The sequence below is a fragment of the Capsicum annuum genome, chromosome 6, assembly GCF_002878395.1.
Source record: "Capsicum annuum cultivar UCD-10X-F1 chromosome 6, UCD10Xv1.1, whole genome shotgun sequence".
Classification (NCBI taxonomy): Eukaryota; Viridiplantae; Streptophyta; class Magnoliopsida; order Solanales; family Solanaceae; genus Capsicum; species Capsicum annuum.
Window position 1 is genome coordinate 78,054,178 of NC_061116.1, and position 20,281 is coordinate 78,074,458.

The window sequence follows — 20,281 nt, forward strand, 5'->3', positions numbered from 1 at the left end:
GCTTGGAGAATTACACAATCCCCATAAAGTTCAATTCAAAATAATAACACAATAGTTCAAGAATAGTTCAAATTATCACACTTCTCATCACTAAAACCAATTTCACAATATGGGGTTGGGATCATAACTACTTGAAAAATCAGAAGTTCGGGGAAAAGAACAATTCCCTAGTTCATTCACCATAACCATGCACCTACATGTTTGGCGTTCAAAAGTAGCTTCAAACCTCTTTCGAAAATTCCAAAACATTCCCAAAACACCCTCTTAACATCCCCAAACATTATTTAATTCAATAATTGACATTACGCACGCAGAAGGGTCAAAAATAAATCGTTGAAATTTTATGGGGTCTTAAATTATCCCTATCTTTGGATCATTCATCCCCAAATGATAAGTTAGGATGCTTTAAGCACGATAATAGCTAGAATACATTATATTCAAATGTTAAATTTGAAATGCAACAAGGGGGAAATGAAACTCATACCTCAAGCACTTTCATCCAACTCGGGGAATAAGAACGGCTACTTGGCTCTCATATCTTCTTCAACTTCCTATGTAGCCTCTTTTACCTTTTGATTTCTCCAAAGAACCTTCACCAGAGCTGGATCATTTGTTCTAAATCTATGAACTTGCCTATCCAATATCTCAACTAGGGCTTCCTCATAAAATAATGAATCTGAAACACAAACATCCTCAACAGGCACTATGAAAAAAGGGTCACCCACTCACTTTTTCATCATAGACATATGAAAAATAGGATGAAGAGGACAAACTTGCTGGTAAGTCCAACTTGTAAGTGACATTCCCAATTCTACTTAAAATTTGATATGGACCAATGTAATGGGGACTAAGCTTCCCCTTCTTACTAAATCATATGACTCTCTTTATAGGAGAAACCTTTAAGAATACACACTTACTAACCTCAAACTCCAACTCACTTTACCTCATATCCATATAAGACTTTTGGAAACTCGAAGAAGTTTTAAGTCATGACTTGGTGAACCAAGCCAAAGACAAACAACTTAGTCTCATCTAACTCAAACCACCCAATAGGAGACCTACACCTCCTACCATAAAGAGCCTCAAAAGGGACCATTTGAATGCTTGAATAACAATTGTTTTTGTACGCAAACTCAATAAGAGGAAAATATTCAACCCAAATACCTTTGAAATTAATCACACAAGCCCTTAGCATATTCTTCAAGATCTGAAAAGTACATTACATTTGTCCATCTATTTTAAGGTAGAAAGTGAAGCAAAGATTTACCTGAGTATACCAACCTTTTTGAAATAAATGCTAGAATTGAGAAGAAAACTGTGTACCTTAATCTCAAATGATGGACACCGGCTCTCCATGCAACTTAACTATCTCCTGAATGAACATAGCATAATCATATCCTGAGTAATTAGTTCTCACAAGAGAGAAGTAAGCAGACATAGTCATCCTATCCATAATGGCCCAAATGGAATCATATTAATTGTGAGATCATGGAAAACCTGTAATGAAATCTATATGAATCATCTCCCACTTCCATATGGCCAACTCTATCTCTTAGGACGTACCACTAGGCCTCAGATATTCTACTTTGAATAGTTGACAAACCAAACATATAGCCACAAAGTTTGCCACATCCCTCTTCATATTATTCCACGAATAAATTTCTTTCAAGTCATGATATAATTTTATCAAACCCACATAAACTATATACCTAGACTCATGAGCCTCAGTAAAAATCTTTTTCACAGTCCATCAACATCAGGAACGCACAACCTTCCATGATACCTCCAGATTCCATCTCACCTAATCTCAAAATCCATAATCTTTTTTTTGGCCTACATCGTCCTTAATATGCATAAGTATGGGATACAAAACCTATTTCTCTTTTACCTCATCACCAAGAGATAATTTAACCACTTCCTGAAAAATTACTACTCCATCCTCAAAGTCCAAGATATAAACTCCCAAGTTAGCCATCCTGTGGATATCCTTCACCAACCCTCTTTTCTTCTCAACATGGGATAAGCTCCTCATAGATAACCTGCTAAGAGCATCAGCAACAATATTAGCTTTACCTTGAAGGTAGTGCAAACTCATATCATAATCCTTAAGTAGCTCGAGGCATCGCCTCTTCCTAGGGTTCAATTCCTTTAAGTAAGACATACAGCAAGCTCTTATGGTTTGAGTAAATATCCATGTGCACCCCATATGGATAATGTCACCAAATTATTAAGGAAAAAACTACAGCTACCAACTCTACATCATGAGCCGAATAATTCATCTCATGAACCTTATGTTGCATAAAAGGATAGGCTACAACCTATCTATGCTGCACCAAAATACAATCCATTCCCACACGATCCACATCATAATACACAACAAATGCTTCAGTACCCTCGGGCAGGGTTAAAACTTTCACAAAAGTCAACTTATTCTTTAACTTCATAAAACTACCCTCACAAGCATTGAACCACAAAAACTTAACCTTTTCATGTGTCAACTTTGTCAGTGGAATAGTAATTTAAGAAAAACTCTCTATGGACCTCTTATAATACCCATCCAAGCCCAAGGAGCTCCTAATATCAATTGGAGTTATGGGTCTAGGCCATCTTTTAACTACCTTAACTTTCTATGGGTCCACCTTGATCCCTTTACTAGAAATAAAATGCCAAAAAAATGACATAACACTGAAACAAAACTCACAGTTACAAAATTTTGCATATAATTTCTGGTCCTGAAGAGTCTGCAACATAATTTAGAGGTAATTGGTACGATCCTCCTGACTTTTGGACTACACCAAGATATCATCAATGAATACTATAATAAACAAATCCAAAAACTACCTAATCGCCTAATTCATAAGATCCATGAATGCATTCAAAGCATTAGTCAACCAAAATGGCATAGTAAGAAACTCGTAGAGACCATACCGGTTCAAAAATAAGTCTTAGGGATATTAACCTCCTTAATTTTCAATTGATAATAGCCCAAATGAAGTTAATCTTAGGGAAATATCTAGCACCCTGAAGCTAATCAAAAAGGTAATCAATCTTCAGAAGAGGGTACTTATTTTTCACAATTAGCTTAGTCAATTGATGATAATCTATACAAATTTGAAGAGACCCATTTTTCTTCCATACGAGAACTATAGGAGCACCCCAAAAAGAAACACTAGGACGGATGAAGCCCTTATCAAGAAAATCCTTCAACTTATTTTTAGCTCCTTTAGTTAAGCCAGAGCTATCCTATAAGGAGAAATGAAAATAGGACGAGTATCTAGTAAAAGATAAATCCCAAAATCTATCTCCCTATCAGAAGAAATTCTACGAAGATTATCAAGAAATCCATTAGAAAACTCATTAACCACAGGGATAGTTTGTAAAGAAGGACTCTTAGAGTTATAATCTTTAACCCCAAACTAGATGATACAGACACCCCTTGGTGATCATTTTATGAGCTCTAAGATAAGAAATAAACCTCCCTTTAGGCACTGAGGAACTCTCCTCCCATTCAATCATCGATTCATTAGGAAAATGGAAACTAACCTTTTATGTCCTATTATCCAAAGAATCATAGCATGAATGAAGCCAATCTATTCCCAAGATAACATCAATTCCACCATATCTAGTTTTATCAAATTCACTATTATCTCTCTATGAAAAATGGACACCATATAACCCTATAGATTTTTATAGAAATAATGGACTGACTTACTAAAATAGAAATAGAAAAAGTGTCAGAAATAATTTCAGAACCAAAACTGAAGTGTACAACCACATAAAGAGTCACATAAGATAGGGTAGAATAAGAATCAAGAAAATATTAAACATTACGATAGAAATATTATACTATACAAGTAACAACATCAAGGGATGCCTCAAATTCCTGCATGAGTAGCAAGTGCATAAATATAATTTTGGCCATTACTAGTACTAAAGGGGCATGCTTAGGTGCTGAAACCAAATAAATGGCAACCGGGACCTTATTAGCTAAGTGGCAGCCCTGGCTAAAAGATAATATCGTTGTATATGACCAAGTTGTCTATAATTATAGAAATAATTTCTTCCTTCTTCATAATATCCATGGTGAAGCTGCCCACAAAAATGGCAAAGAGGATAAGAAGGGGCTGAATGAGCTCCACTAGCCTGAGGTTAGGCACTCTATGCTTTAGGACCACTTCTAGCCTGAAAATGATGATCACCTAAAGGCTTTGGATAAGAAGTACTAATTGACGAATAAGAATTCCCCCAATTATTCTTCGTAGTCTACTACCTACCATCTCTTCCACTATTTTACTAATTTGCACTCTACTATAGATTCTAAACTTCTTCTTTTGCTTGTCTCCCACGTCTGCCTATTTTTTTCTTATCCTCTACCTATTGTATATAAACCATCAGCCTTAATATGGCTATATAATTATTCAACATAGCAGCATTACAATCTAACACCAAATTTTGGGACAAACTAGAAGCAAATTTCCTCATTCGGGACCTCATGTTAGACACCAACCCTAGAGCATAATTGGACAACTATTGGAACTTTAAGGCATACTTCTTAACACTTACTTACCCTACTTTAAGTTTAAAAACTCTTCATCCTTAGATTCCCTCAATTCCTATAGAAATACATGATCAAGAAAAGCACCTGAAAAGTCATCTTACATCATCGGTTCAAAATTATCACCCTTCATTGCTTCTCACTCCTCAGCCCACTGGTAATCCATATCTTTCAATTAATAAGAATCAAAACCTACATCCTTAGAATCAATATCATGCATCACCCTTAAGATTTTCTCTATTTCATCAATAAACCCCTGAGGATCCTCGTCTACTTTAGAGCTTGTAAAGGTTGGGGGATTCAACACCATAAATTATCCAACTCGAGTAACCTCATATGAACTAATAGTAGGACCAACTTGTTCAGACCAACAGGATTGCGATGCCACCAATTGAGCAAGTAAATGAAATAATGATGGAACTCCACATTAGAGAAATCTCCCTAGGGAAACAAAGTATAAGTATTGCCTACTCGAGAAGCCTAAAAAGGACTAGTAGGGACCAGTGGCACACCACGTAGAGTGGCAGTGAAGAGTGTTAACACCCAATTTTGACCTCCCGATACTCCTTTTAGGCTGCCATTTTATCAAAATTATTTAATTTTAAATATTATTATTTTTCACGTCTTTCTCATAGCAAATAGATATCGACGTGTCACACTCATGATTCAAAAAATATATAAAAAATTTTATTACTTTTTAGTATTATTTTTACCATTTATTAATTCAAAATATGACATTTTACATAATTTTATTAAAATTCGTAACTGTGCACACTCACTTTTTGCAAATACATTGCCTAGATTTTGTTATTATTATTATAATTATTATTATTATTTATTATTATTATTATTATAATTTATTACCATTATTATTTATCATTATAATTATTTATTACTATTATTATTATTATATTTATAGCATTTATTAAATTGTAGCCAATTCTAATTTATCCTCATATTTGTTAATTTCTAGCCATTATTGTATCCAAGTTATATCAATTGTAACCAATATTGACATCAATTTTAACCTCAAATTAATATCTAAATCTTGATCTATTTTGATTTAACCTCAACCGTTGATTAAAAATGATCCAACAATTGATATTAGTTCAACCTTATCTTTCCTTTTATACCCATAATACCAACCCTAATCCTCATTTTCTCCACTAAAATAGTCGCTACCTTTCTCTCTCTATCTCTCTTTCTCTCTTTTCTCTTTTCATCCCCCTAAAAAACCATAAAAAACTTGATAACCATCGTCGATGGCACCACCTCTGTCCCATCACTAGTCTCCCTCTCCTTCTACCTCTCCCTCCCATCATCGTCGCCAACCTTTACTTTTCTGGTGAACGACCAACTATGTGAAACCACTGCTGAACCAGTACCCTTTGCTCTTTCTATGCCACTTCAGTGAACCCCGTCAGCGACCGCTGCCTCATCTCAAGACAAAATCGTCAGTCATCACTGCCTCTTCACAACCATCTCTGATCAGCAACCATATCCAATGAAGATACCCATCATCGTTGCCTCAATAACAGTAGTGGGCACTTGACACCGGTAGTAGCCGGTGAAGCGACCATAGCTGCTGCTACTGCTTTACCCCTCTCTCTACGACCAGCAGAGAAATCCTTCTCCATCCCACTATTCTCTCACTAGATTTTAATAACCAGCAAGGCTTCGATGACCACCAGTGATTTCTGTCCGGCATGTTTTCACAAATACTTTATGTGGCATATTTGCGCTCTTTTTTAAATAAATTAGATTCTAAAACTTACAATTTGTGAAACTCTATCTTAATATATTTTATTGCAAATGCATGTCTGTAAAAACCCGTAAATTCTTTGATTTTGGTCTATCTTAACTATGCATATCTGTCTGACTGAGAATTACTTTTAACTTTTTTTTTATTGTTTTATGATCGACAACACTAATATTAACCTCACCTATTAGGACAAAATCTCAACCTTTCTCTATCCCTCTTGCTCAATTTGATTTTGAACGATGTGTTTTGCCAAGTATGATAGCTTTAGGACATTTAATCAACCTCAAATTGTATGACAACTTAGTATTGAATTACACTTGAAAAATCTTGAGTTGATTTTTTTCTTCATCCCTAGATTAATGTGATTCCTCATCCCTTGATTAATATGATTTTAGTACTGAAATTGATAAATTATTTTGGCTTATTCGGATGTATGATTTTCCTTAACTTGTTGTGTGTAATACATTTTTGGTAAGATGGGATTTGATTGTGCCTAAATAATTCAACAACTCTATATTTTACTAGTTTTGTTGCTAAGTAATTGGGTATATCTTGTTATTATTTTTCAGAAAATATTCTTATTTATGCATTTATGGTAAATTTGTCCCTTTTTACATCCCTAATTGATTCATGATAAATTCCTTTTTCCCTTAATTCGTGAAATTGATTTTTTGAATATTCATTTTCCTTTTAACGCTATAGCCCCCTTCACTATATAAACAACCCCCATTCTCTTATTCTGAGAAGTTACAATGAATACACATACTTTCTCTGACTAAAAGTTTAAAATAATGAAAAAAAGAAGAGGCAATTTTACTTTATTATTTGGAAACTCATTGTTCGAGCATTAATCCTAACCTTTCAATGGCCATTTGTTCTCGGATTCCATGATTTTTGATTTTTTTCTATTAATATTATTCATTATCGTCAACCGATAAGTCATAAATCGATGCATTCTTTTCTTATCCTTTAGTATTTGTGTTAGCAAAACAAAGAAAACATGTCTATATGATAATGCTTGCTTAATATGCCTTTGTTTTCTTTGTTCCTCTGTTTAAGACGATGTATTTTTTATGATCATGTATTTGATTTTTCTTTCGTGCTTGCCTTTTTCTTTTAATTTTTATCTAAAAGGCATTGTTAAGTGGTGTTTGGACATCACAAGAGTCGTCCGGGTATTTACAATGGCTTATATTAGTTCTTTTCATTTAGTTTTTTTATTTTTCTTATTATTTGGTTTGTAACATTATTGTACAAACATTATTATTGATGTAATAATAAATATTAAGGACTTCTCAAGGGGTGGGGACTTGTGTGCTCTATGAATTGCGTAGGCAGCATAACTTAGGTTTACGCGATTACATGATTTATTTGGATACTTAGGTAAATTAATTTAGAATTTGTTAATGAATTTGATTTATCACATAGGTTGCCTTAATTCGGGACATACTAATTAATTCACTTAGAAATCATACCTATAGGGATTTTTAAGTAACTTTTGATCTTAAATTTAATCTTGAAGTAATTTTGGCTTTTAAATACCTTGATTAATATTTTTAATATTTCATGCATGTCCATTTCAGTGTCTAAATAATTTCCAACATATCTATTAATGTTTAGCTATTTAAGAATAGATTTTTGGCTATTAAGAAAATTTTGATTTATAAATATGACTTCTCAGCATTAAGAAATAAATTTCTGCATGTTAACTCACTTTTTAGCATTTAAATGCATCTTTTGAATATTAATGTGTTCTTCAGCATGCTAAAAACTATTAAAGACTAGGATTAAGTATGTCAATACATTTTCAGCATGTTAACATGATAATTAGGCGCATTAACCCATTTTCTTGCAAGTTTAATTAAATTTTCAGCATGTTTAATCAAACTTTTATCTTGTTTTTATTAATTTTCAGCATTTCATTAACCTATAATACGTCTTCGCATAAATAAGGATAGAACTTTTAAACATTTTCGCCTTTGACATGCTTTTATTCACAAAACATTGGTCGACAAAAACACCTAGATACCATGTCCATTTGTTTAATTATCTTTCACACACTAAATTAACGTTCTCATGCCTACTTTGAGATGTCCTTTTATTCTCATGAATTCTTACCACATTGTGATCAATGTTTTACCGTGACTTTTCAATAAATAATTGTGTGACCCCATAGATATCATGCCTACATGTTAACTAAAAAAAAATAAGTAATTATTTATCTTTGCATGTTTATCATATTAATCAACTTTAATTAACCAAGAGGCTAACTTGGGACAATTATGTGCTATGTGACATCCAGGTTGTTACTCATTTCGAGTTCTAGGCAGCATAGCTTTATTTTGTCTTGACCATAAAACCGAATTAGCAAAGCCCAATGCCTCTTGGGCGATAAGTAGGACGATAGGTATTCTAAAGATGTTAGTTTTATCCTTGTCTAGAATGCCTTTAGGTTTTACAACCAACCTAGGTAGGGTGGGACGGGTAGTCATTCGGAAGTGATGATCTCTAGAGGCATTACACTACATTTGACATTGTTACTTGTTTAAGAATTCGTCCAGTGGGTTGTCTAAGAATTAAAAAAGTTGGGTTTCTAATCCAAATAACATCAAAATATTTCTTTGTTTGATTTGAAAAATTCTTTCTTTTCTTTACTCTACTTTACATGCTTGTTTGCTTGGGGTAGTTTAGATCTTTAAAAATTAATAAATATTTTGTTACAGATTGATTTTTCTTCTCTCTCTTCGCTTGTCTTATTTACATATTTTATTGACTTTTGTCACTTAGATAACTAATAATTAGAAATGATAAAATAACATGTGTTTGTTTATTTATTACTTTATCACTTAGTTAAACATTAAGTTAATAACAAAACAAGTGACCTTTATTTAATCACATAGAATCCTACTGAATTCGGTTGAGAACCACCTTTGTGGACCTTGAAAGGTTCCTAAGACCTTCCTTTCGAGGTAATTTTAACCTTTAACCAAATTTCTAGTGAACTAGACTAAATAACAAATAGGTTCATAGTTAGCTTAGACCGATGCCCTAACGCACCTTAATACTTTAGGCGGCGACTCTTCACAATCTCCCTCAAAATAATTACCCAAAAAGAGTGGTCACATCGAATCCCTTTTTTTGCGTGAAAAATGGGGTGTGACAGATTGGAGACTCCACTGGGGATCTTAGATTCTAACCATTACGCATTTGTGTTTTATGTGGCATTCTACTACATTCTTTGTCTTATTGTTTTATAATTACTTTACCTCTTTTTCCTTTTTATTGTTTATATCATGATTAATTTATACATGTTAGTCCCTTCTCTATTTCCCTTTTTATGTGCTATACATATTTCTCCATGTTTACTTTTGCTTTTATTGGTGATTAATTTATACATGTTAGTCCCTTCTCTTTTTCCCTTTTTTTATGTTATTCATATTTCTCGATGTCTACTTTTACTATTATTCGTGATTAATTTTTACATTTTAGTCCCTTCTGTTTTATCCTTTTTATGTGTTATTCTTATTTCTCCATTTCTACTTTTGCTTTTATTGGTGGTTAATTTATAGATGTTAGTCCCTTCTCATTTCCCCTTTTATGTGTTGTACATATTTCTCCATGCCTATATTTTATTTTATTGGTTATATGTTTTAACGTTTATTTTTATATTTCTAAAGCATGCTATTGTATGTTGGTATGTGCTATGTGTTACTGCTTTATATAACTGGCATTCCGCTCATACTTTGCTATGCTTGGAACCTTCTTTATTTTCTTTTATGAATAGTTGCGTGGTTGCACGGACATTCTTTCTTAAAACACCCTTTAGGAAATGCCTTGTGGATCGGTAGATCTTCGGTGCGTTGACATCCACAAGCTTTGCCACTCTCAAATTGTCCTCTTTAAGGAACCATATCAAAACAACTCTTATTCTTATAACCTAATTGTTTGTCCTTTTACTAAGGAATAAATATCCTCCAAAAACCTAGGATGTCATGTTAGAAAACCTGGCCCTTAGTTCTAAGGGATCCCATGATCCCGAAAAGAATTCCTCACTATTTATAAGCATTTTGAGAGACAATTATGTAAAAATAATGTCATTTGCTCATTGGGGGGTCAGGTAGACTAACACTCTATTTTGAAGATTTAATGGTCATTCAAACTTCATACCTAAGGTTTGGCATGGTTTGGTGAATGCCACCACACATGAAGCATTGGTGGTCGGACTTGGGGTACTATAGACAAAGCATGATAGAGAAAGCATTGGGAAACTTGTCATCCCTTATTCAGCTTACCCCTTGTAGAGATCTTATTGAGGCTGCCACTATATTTTGGGATGAAACAAGATCAGTGTTTAGATTTGGTGATGTAGAAATGACCCCATTCCTAGAGGAAATTAGAGGGTACATAGAAAGCAAGAGTATGCCACCAAAAATGAGGTAGCAAAAGGCAGAGGTGATCATCCTAAAAAGTGTCACTCTGGAAGAAGCCAATGACAAATTGAGTCTCCACGGCAGCAGATTGGTTGCATATATGATGATGTCAATATGAGAATTTATTTGGTTGACCGGTTTTGGCATAACCAAGGAAAGGAAACAGATGAAGAAGAAGGTTCTGACCCCAACTATTGGGAAAGTAAATGAATCTTTGCATTCATCGTCTATTTCCTAAGGATGGTGATCTTCCCAATTAGAGTGAAAGAAGTAGTACATACTCATCTAATCACTATAGCAGAGGCCCTGTGCAATGGAATTGAAAAAGGGCCTTGCAAGATTGTAGACATGATAGTGGCAGACATTTATCAGTCCCTTGGTCATATCAAAAATGGGGCCAAACATTTCGAGGGTTGCATCTTGCTACTACAATTGTGGTTGATTGAGCATCTTCAAAAGGTTCATGGCATACAAAGCATGCATAGGTTGATTGGAACTAATAACATCACCATACATGACATCTGAGTCATATTGGGAATCAAAAGGATAAAATGACTAAACGAGGTAAAAAAGTGGGGACAAATGTTGGGCAGTTTGACCGAAGACTCTATCAAGTGGAGGTTTGACTGGTTCCCTAGCCCAGATTTCGTGGTCTCCACCCAACAACAACAACCTTTGATTTTGATGGTACTTCACGGCTTACAACAATATGCTCCTACCAGAGTAATGAAGCAGGCAGGAAGGAAGCAAGTAATACCAAGGTTCACTAACACAGATGTATACCAGGTCGATTACCAAGACAATGGTATCCCAAATGCCAACATCATTGCCAAGACTTGGGGCAAAAAGACTCATCTTGATAAGGAGAGTATTGTGGCAGATAGGTACATGCGGACTACGCGGTAGGCTACATTGAGTGGTTGCATGCCGATTCAAAAAAACAAAATAACCCCAGGCATTAAGAGGGGTAAACATATCAATGACAAGGAAGCCGAAGCATAAGCCCTCTATCACAAATTTAAGAAGAGGAATTTGTAGTCTGAAGCATGCCACCGCCACATAATTATGGAGAATGCCAAGGAAATTGTTTATATGGGGAAAGATTTGGATCCTGGATATGTCGTGCTCTGACTATGGAAAGAAAGGTGCAAGCACTCCGTGATGAATTCAACAAACAAGGACAAGACTGCCTCAATATGGGGAGCATGGGAGAAAAGATAGAATTGTCTTATCTCATGACAAACCGCCACCATTTTGACAAGGCCTTGGAAGCTTACAAAGAGGAGCAATTGGAGGAGAAAGTGTTTAGAATATAGAGTATCTTTTATTTTCAAAACGTTGTATTTTTTCATTTCCGCAATTAATGAGACAATGAAATAAAGTTTATTCTTCTTTTTTGGGGTTTATCTTTGAGAAAATGTCATTATTTTATGGCATGACTATCTCCCAAAAAATGATAGGCCTACCTCTATCTCAAAAGAGGCTCCTAAAATTGGAAACGTCAAACAATGTGCTTGCTATATGTTAATCTGACTCATTCCTTTATATCACTAACACACTAATTTCTTCATCTTTGTTGTTTTTGTTTTGTTTTATTCCCCTTCCCATAGGTTGATTTTTGTAGTCTGGCTTATCACACCAGATCAAAAGGGGTTCCTCTTTCTTCTCCTCCTCTACCTATAAGTTTCAGAGGTAAAGAACCAATGGGTAACTATCATAATAGTAGGCATAAAGTGGGTGCTAGTTCTGAGGGAGATAGTATTGTAAGGCAAAATGAAATAATACTAAAAATGGAGCAAAGGATTTTGGAGTTACAATGGGAGATAAAACAAGTACGCAATCTGGCTAAGCTGTCACTTAATCTTAATACTCCTAATTTGCAAGCCGATAGCTATTCCATACCAAAGTCCCAAAGTGTGCCTAACCCTCCAATGCCTCCTCCTCAGACTCAAAACCCCACAAATGTCCAAAGCCTCTCAAGTCCCATCCTAAACAACCTAAATATCCTAACTCCACTATATATGCCTACCCACCATACCCAACATCCTAAGAACTCTGCTTACCTATCCCCACAAAAGTTGTAGAATCAAAACTTATTCCACTATCATGCGTCTAGTAGCCATATACAGAACCCCATCTATATTGAAACCCTTCTACCCACTTTTCCTCAACCTATATTTGAGAATCTAGAGAATGACTACACAATGGAGGTCATGGTTTAGAGTGTAAGACAATTAAAAGAAAACAAAGGAATGAAAGGTTTAAACTATGAGGACCTTTGCATTTATCCTGACGTCGAACTACCAGAGGGGTACAAGCTTCCCAAGTTTAAGTTATACAATGGGACCGGAGATCCCAAGGCGCACCTCTGTGTGTATTGTGACAAACTGGCAGAAGTAGGGAAAATTGAGAAAAATTGAATAAAGTTCTTTATGAGAATCCTCACAAGGGGGAGGGGATCTCATGTGGTATATTGAACAAGATGTGAAGAAGTGGGAAAGTTGGATTGACCTGGCCTCTAGCTTCATCTAGAGATTTGGATAAAATATAGATAATGCTCCTAGTTGGTCTTACATGCAGGCAATGAGAAAGAAACTAAATGAATCCTTCAGTAAGTATTCCATAAGATGAAAGGCTGAGGCTGCAAGAGCTCGACCTCCAGTCCAAGAACAACTAATGAAAGTATACTTTGTTAAGGATCAAGAGCCACAATAACTTGAAAAACTACTAACGGTTACGTATAAGAGTTTCTCCGAGATTATTCGAATAGGAGAAATATTCGAAGATTGTCTCAAAAATGGTAGCATCGTCCACTTGAACGCTTAATCCGAAGGAGCCATGGAGAATAAAGGAAAAAAAGAGGTAGGGTCAGTGATGGCGGACCAGCCCTCAGAGAGTGTTCCATGCCAGGAAACCCTTGCTCAACCTCCCTTATCTTACCTAGAAACACCATATCTAATATCCTTCTACCCACCACAACCTCCAATGCCATATCAAGCTCCATTATACTAAATGGCCACTCCTTAACAAATGCACCCACAATTCTCAAATCCTTAATTTCCCATATACAATGCCTAACCAATCCAAGTCCACGTACCCCAACCAACGCATATCCAAACAACTTGACCTACTCATGTCCCCTCTACAAGGATTGCTGCTCTTAAATCCAAAGGTAATTTTGTAAGGAGGAAATATACACCCTTAGCTGAACCCCTAGCTCAATTATACAAATGACTAAAAAATGTTGGAATTGCCACACCTATTCTCGCCGTGCAAGTCAATACCAAATCTTCATGGAATAAACATAATTAGACTTGTGACTACCACTCCCAGATGAGAGGGCATCCCATTGAGGCGTGTTTTACTTTAAAGAATAAAATTCAACTGTTGATCGATACAAAGGTAATTCAGTTGAAGGATCTAGAATCAAATTTCACCAACCATCCTGTCACTAATCATCAAATAAACATGGTTGACATTGATGAGGATGTATACTTGGAGCACTTCATTTGGATAATTGATTAAGGAGAGGGTACTTCAATAAGTGTGTAGAAATAAGGGACATTTAAAGTTGAGGTGGCTACACCCAAGACTCTATTCACTATTATAAAAGCTTCCCCATCTATGTACAACCCTCATGCGGTTCCCTGGAATTATGAACTTATTATTTTAGGAAAAGCAAATGTAGCTGAGGCAGACATTGCTCAAGGTGTGACCAGATCGGGTAGAGTGTACACGTTTAAAAACTTATTCCAAGGAAGTTCCAGTAAGGGAAAATAGCCTGCCATTGAAGTTGAAGAAGATAGCATTTGGAAGAAAGTACATGCTAGGGAGTACTCCATTGTAGAGAGATTGAATAAAACCCCAGCCCAGATATCTATCCTAATATTGCTGTAGAATTCTGAAAATCATAAGAAGGCCTTGATGATAATTCTGAGTGAAGCTTATGTACCAAACACTATAACAGGCAGAGAGATGGCCCATATAGTGGGGTAAGTATTTGAGTCTTACAAAATATCGTTCCATGATGATGAATTGCTGCCCAGAGGCAGATCACATAACTAGGGCTCTACACATCACATTGTAGTATAAGGGAAGAATGATATCATATGTGTTGATTAATCCAGGCTCAGGGTTGAACATCTGTCCCTAGAACACTTTGACCAGGTTGGAAGTCGATATGGCCAAAATACAGACTTAGAAGGTAAATGTTAAGGCATTTGATTGCTCCCAAAGAAACACTATTGGGGAGATCACATTGGATATGGTACGGGTCCTGTCACTTTTCCCATAACCTTCCAGGTGATGGATATTCCTGGGTCTTACAACTTGCTGCTTGAGCGGTTGTGGCTTCATATGGTTGGCACTGTATCCTCAACACTTCACCAATGTCTCAAGTTTGAATATAACCACCAAGAAGTTTTGATACATTGGGAGATAGGGCATCCTATATATGTCAAGTAAGGAAAAGAAGATCTTGACGGAGAGATGTTTCATACCCTCGAGTTGTTAGGAAGTATCAAAGAAAGACTACAAAGAGAGCATTGCATGTTGTCGTACAATATGTGGGATGGGTAATCCCGCATGTGTTAGTGTATCTAGGCTCAGTGGTAAACATCTGCCCTTTATCCACCCTGACAAGTCTAGAAGTTGACATGGCCAGAATACAACCCCGAGTAAGGGTCATAAGCGCATTTAATAGTTATCGGTAAAACACTATTGGGTAAATCACAATAAACATGAAATTATTCCCTGCTACTTTTCCCATAGTATTTCAGGTGATGGACATCTCTGTCTCATACAATTCATTGCTCGGGAGACCGTAGATCCACATGGTTAGTGTAGTCCCTTCCACATTACACCAGTGCCTCTGAATCGAATATGAAAAACAAGAGGTGTTGTATAGGGTGAAGGAGGGAAAGGAGGTCTTGATGCATTGAAGCTAATAGGAAGCACCGAAAAAGACATAGCAAGCTATATGCAATTCCAGAAACCTCTAGACACTCTGAGTTACATGTCTTGGCTAGGATACGAAGAGGATAAGGGTCTTGGCGCAGATTACAAAGGATAGTTAACCCCTTAGAGTTCAATGAAAGAGAGAATACTCATGGTTTAGGCTACAAAGCTAATGGCAAGATAATTAAAAGCAATAAGGCAACTTATTCTACAATATCCTTATCCCAGATCTTTCAATATACGAGATTTTATGATGATCAAATGAATGAGGAAGATCAAATAGGGGAGTTGTTGAAAGGCCTCATCATAACAGAAGGCACCATATTTTCTCCCGAGGGCAATGATGAACTCAAAACTATAGAGGTGGATGTGATTCTCAAAAGAAAGACTTGGAAGAACATAGATGAAAAGATGATGCTCCTGAAAGGGTATGAATAGGTAAAGGCTAGGGTCAAAACTATAAGGAATCGTTGAGCCCATACAACTGCAACCCAAAATGAAAACAGTTAGCTTGGGATATAATTGCACTATAGAGGAGTACTTCGGGTAGAATCCACCTCAAAAAGGCTACTACTGTCTTCTGCCTGCGCTACATGAGTCCTTTCGTTTTGTCGATTTTCTGGGTCATAGTGAAGAAGATATCATTGAAAGTTTGAAGCTTCTTTTTTTTAACCGAGGAAGATGGTTATCATGTCATCATTAGAGAATAAGGAGGAGTGACTAGCCAGAGGCATGGATAGAAATTCATTGTCAGCAGCTGGACTGCCACCCTATCCAGGCCTCGTTGAGCACTTAGATAGACTTGACAGAGTTTTGATATTTAAGCATTTTTTTTCTTTTTTTAATAATAAACTCGATCATTCGAGATGGTTTAAAATTTTAGTTCCCTTATTTTCATTTTGACACTATGTTTTAAGACATATTCTAATTATTAATAAATTTTTTCTTTCAATTATTAATATTTTTTATTTATTTTTCTTTTCTTTTTAGCAAAATTGCCTTTAAAATTATTGAATGTGAAATTGTGACATCTAATAAGGCAGTACAACATAACATAAGTGAAGTTGAAGATATAGAAGAAGACGAAATCCTTAAGGAATTTATTAGTAAGGTTGAAGACTTTGAAGATAAACCCAAGGCAAACCTCACAGAATCAGAAATAGTGAATATAGGGGATTCTAAAAACATAAAAGAAACCCGTGTTAGCAGTCACTTGTCCAAACAAGAAAAAGGGGAATATATTCAGTTCCTAAAAAATCATCTTCATATCTTTGCTTGGTCTTATGCCGACATAACGGGGCTGAGTACTTTAATAGTGGCTCATACACTGCCCACTGACCCGTCCTATCCCCCTATCATACAAAAACTCAGAAAGCATAAGCCGAATCTAAGCTTAAAGATCAAAGAGGAGATCTCAAAACAATTGATGTTGGTATTCTTTGAGTGATAAAGTATCCGATCTAGTTTGCCAATGTTGTGCCTATCACCAAGAAAGATGGAAAAGTCAAAGTTTGTGTAGACTATAGGGATCCCAACAAGGCCAGTCCCGAAGATGAATTTCCACTCTCGAACATTCACATCTTGATTGATAATTGTGCCAAACATAAAAGACAGTCATTTGTGGATTGCTTCTCCGGTTATCATCAAATAAAAATACATGAAAATAACGCAGAGAAAACTGCCTTTATTACTCCGTAAGGGGTTTACTGCTACAAGTTTATGTCGTTCGTCCTGAAAAATATTGGGGCCATATACATGAGAGCCATGAACACTCTGTTCCATGATATGATCCACAAGGATATTGAGTTCTATGTGTACGATGTCATTATTAAGTCAAAAGAGGGTACGAGTCATTTGGCAGATATAGAAAAATTCTTTGACAGATTAAGGAAGTGCAATCTGAAGTTGAACCTAGCAAAATGTGTCTTTGAAGTCCCTGCAAGAAAGTTAATGGGCTTCATCGTTAGTCATAGGGGTATAGAATTAGACCCAGCTAGATCAAGACTATCCAAGATCTGCCTTCTCCAAAAAGCAAGAAGGACTTCATGAGTTTTTTTGGGCCACCTCAACTATATGAGTTGATTCATAGCCCAATCCGTAGTTATTTGCGATCTAATTTAAAAACTTTTGAAGAAAGACACTGCTATAGAATGGACAACATAATGTCAATAAGCATTTGACAAGAATAAGGATTATCTATTAAACCCTCCTATTTTGGTTCCTCCTGAGCCTGGAAGGCCGTTACTATTGTACCTGTCTGTGGTGGATAATGCCTTCAGTTATATCTTGGGCCAACATGATGAGATAGAAAAGAAGGAGCAAGCGATATACTACATGATTAATAAGTTCACCTCGTACAAGGCTCGGTACTCTCTACTAGAACACACATGTTGTGGTTTGACTTGGATAGCTCAAAAGTTAAGGCATTATCTCTCAGCACATACTACTTATCTTATCTCCAAAATAGACCCGTTGAAATACATATTCCAGAAACCAATGACTACTGGGAAGCTGGCCAAATGGAAGATATTCTTGAGTAAATTTTACGTAGTTTATATCACACAGAAGGTGGTAAAAGCATAAGCACTAGAAGATCATTTGGCTGAGAGTCTTGTGGACGACAAGTACCAACCACTAAAGACTTACTTTCCTTATGAGGAAGTGGCATTCGTAGGGGAGGACATCTTGGAAGAATGTGATGGTTGGATACTATTCTTTGATAGAGCTGAAAATTTCAAAGGAGTTGGAATCGGCACCGTTGTGATCTCAAAAACTGGCAAACACTATCCCGTGTCAGCAAAACTCCGATTTCCTTGCACCAACAACATGACTGAATATGAAGCTTAGATCTTGGGTCTTCGCTTGGCTATTGATTTAAATGTCCAAGAGATATTGGTGATTGGAGATTCAGACTTATTGATTCATCAGGTACGAGGTAATTGGCCCATCAAGAACATTAAGCTCTTACCCTACCTAGAATGTGTATAATAAATATGCAAGAAATTCCACAAGATAGAATTCAAACATGTCCCAAGGATCCAAAATGAGTTTGCAGATGCATTGGCCACCTTGTCTTCCATTATTCGACATCCTGACAAGAATACATTGATCCTATTCCCATTGACATACATGAGCAGTCCGCATATTATTTCTATGTTCAAAATGAGCCAAATTGAAAGCCATGGTATACTGACATACATGAATATTTGGAAAAAGGTGAGTATCCCGAGAATGCAACAAGTGTCCAAAAATGCACCGATTGGAGGTTAGCCAATCAATTCTTTCTAAATGGGAAAATCCTGTATAGGAGGACTCTCGATTTGGGGTTACTAAGATGCATCGAGGCCAAGAGATGTCCAGACTAATTGAGGAAGTACGTGACAGAACATGTGGCCTACATATGAATGACTTCATATTGGCAAAAAAGATATTGAGGTCAGTCTACTTTTGGCCTACTATGGAAACTGACTGCATCCGCTACATGCAAAAATGCTATTAGTGTCAAGCTTATGCTAATATGATTCGAGTTTTTCCCAACGAGCTCCATGTCACCAACTCGCCTTGGCCCTTTGTAGCATGGGGCATGGATATCATTGGTCCTATTGATCCGATCGCATCCAATGGTCACAAATTTATCCTTGTCATAATTGATTACTTCACTAAATAGGTGGACACCACATCTCACAAAAAAGGTCGTGGATGACTTTGTTTGAAACAATATCATTTGTCAGTTCAGAGTTCCCGAGTCTATTATCACAGACAGTGGTGCCAACCTTAATAATAATTTGATGAAAACAACTTGTGAGAAGTTCAATATCATGCATTGGAATTCTACAGCATACAGGCTACAAATGAAGGAAGCAGTAGAAACCGCAAACTAAAATATCAAGAGGATCCTACGCAAGATGATTGACAACAGTCGACATTGGCATAAAAAGCTACCCTTCACATTACTGGGGTACCACGCTATAATCAGCACATCCACAGACACCTTGCCCTACTTTTTGGTTAATGGAAATGAAGTAATGATACCTGCAAAAGTAGAAATACTATCTCTAAGGACCATTCAAGAAGCAAAATTGAACAACGCTGAATGGATACAAAGAATATTCAAGCAACTAGCGCTCATTAACGGAAGGAGAATAAATGTTGTTTATCATGGCCAACTCTATCAAAACAGAATGGCCAAGGCTTTCAACAAAGAGGTTAGGCCAAGACACTTCAAACCTGGACAGCTGGTTCTGAAGGGTATCTTTCCACATCAAGATGATGCAAAGAGCAAATTCTCGTCCAACTGGCAAGGCACTTACGTGGTTCATTGAGTCTTGGTAGGAGGAGCCCTCATACTTACGGAAATAGATGGCATAGTTTGGTCTAAGCCCATCAATTTAGATGTTGTTAAGTGATACTATGTGTAATCTTTGTCTCATTTACTTTGTAATTGGAACTACGTTTGACCTGATTTCTATTTAAGAGGGATACGTAGGCGCTCTTGTGGAGTTCGGTCACTTCATAATAAAATACTCTCTTCCCCTCTCTATGAGTATTATAACTGGGGCAGAATTTTTAAGAGTACCT

The 20,281-nt window shown here is 36.2% G+C and overlaps 1 protein-coding gene across 1 annotated transcript; it reads left to right on the forward strand.

The window, feature by feature from the left end:
- Window positions 1–19,608: 19,608 nt before the first annotated feature.
- LOC107874263 lies at window positions 19,609–20,025 on the forward strand. Its single transcript, XM_016721094.1, has one exon. The coding sequence runs from the start codon at window positions 19,609–19,611 to the stop codon at window positions 20,023–20,025; it is 417 nt and encodes a 138-aa protein (XP_016576580.1).
- The last annotated feature ends 256 nt before the right edge of the window (window positions 20,026–20,281 follow it).

Bases quoted from the DNA above. Each gene is read 5' to 3' on its own strand.
- LOC107874263 (XM_016721094.1), top strand. From the start codon at position 19,609: ATGATTGACAACAGTCGACATTGGCATAAAAAGCTACCCTTCACATTA.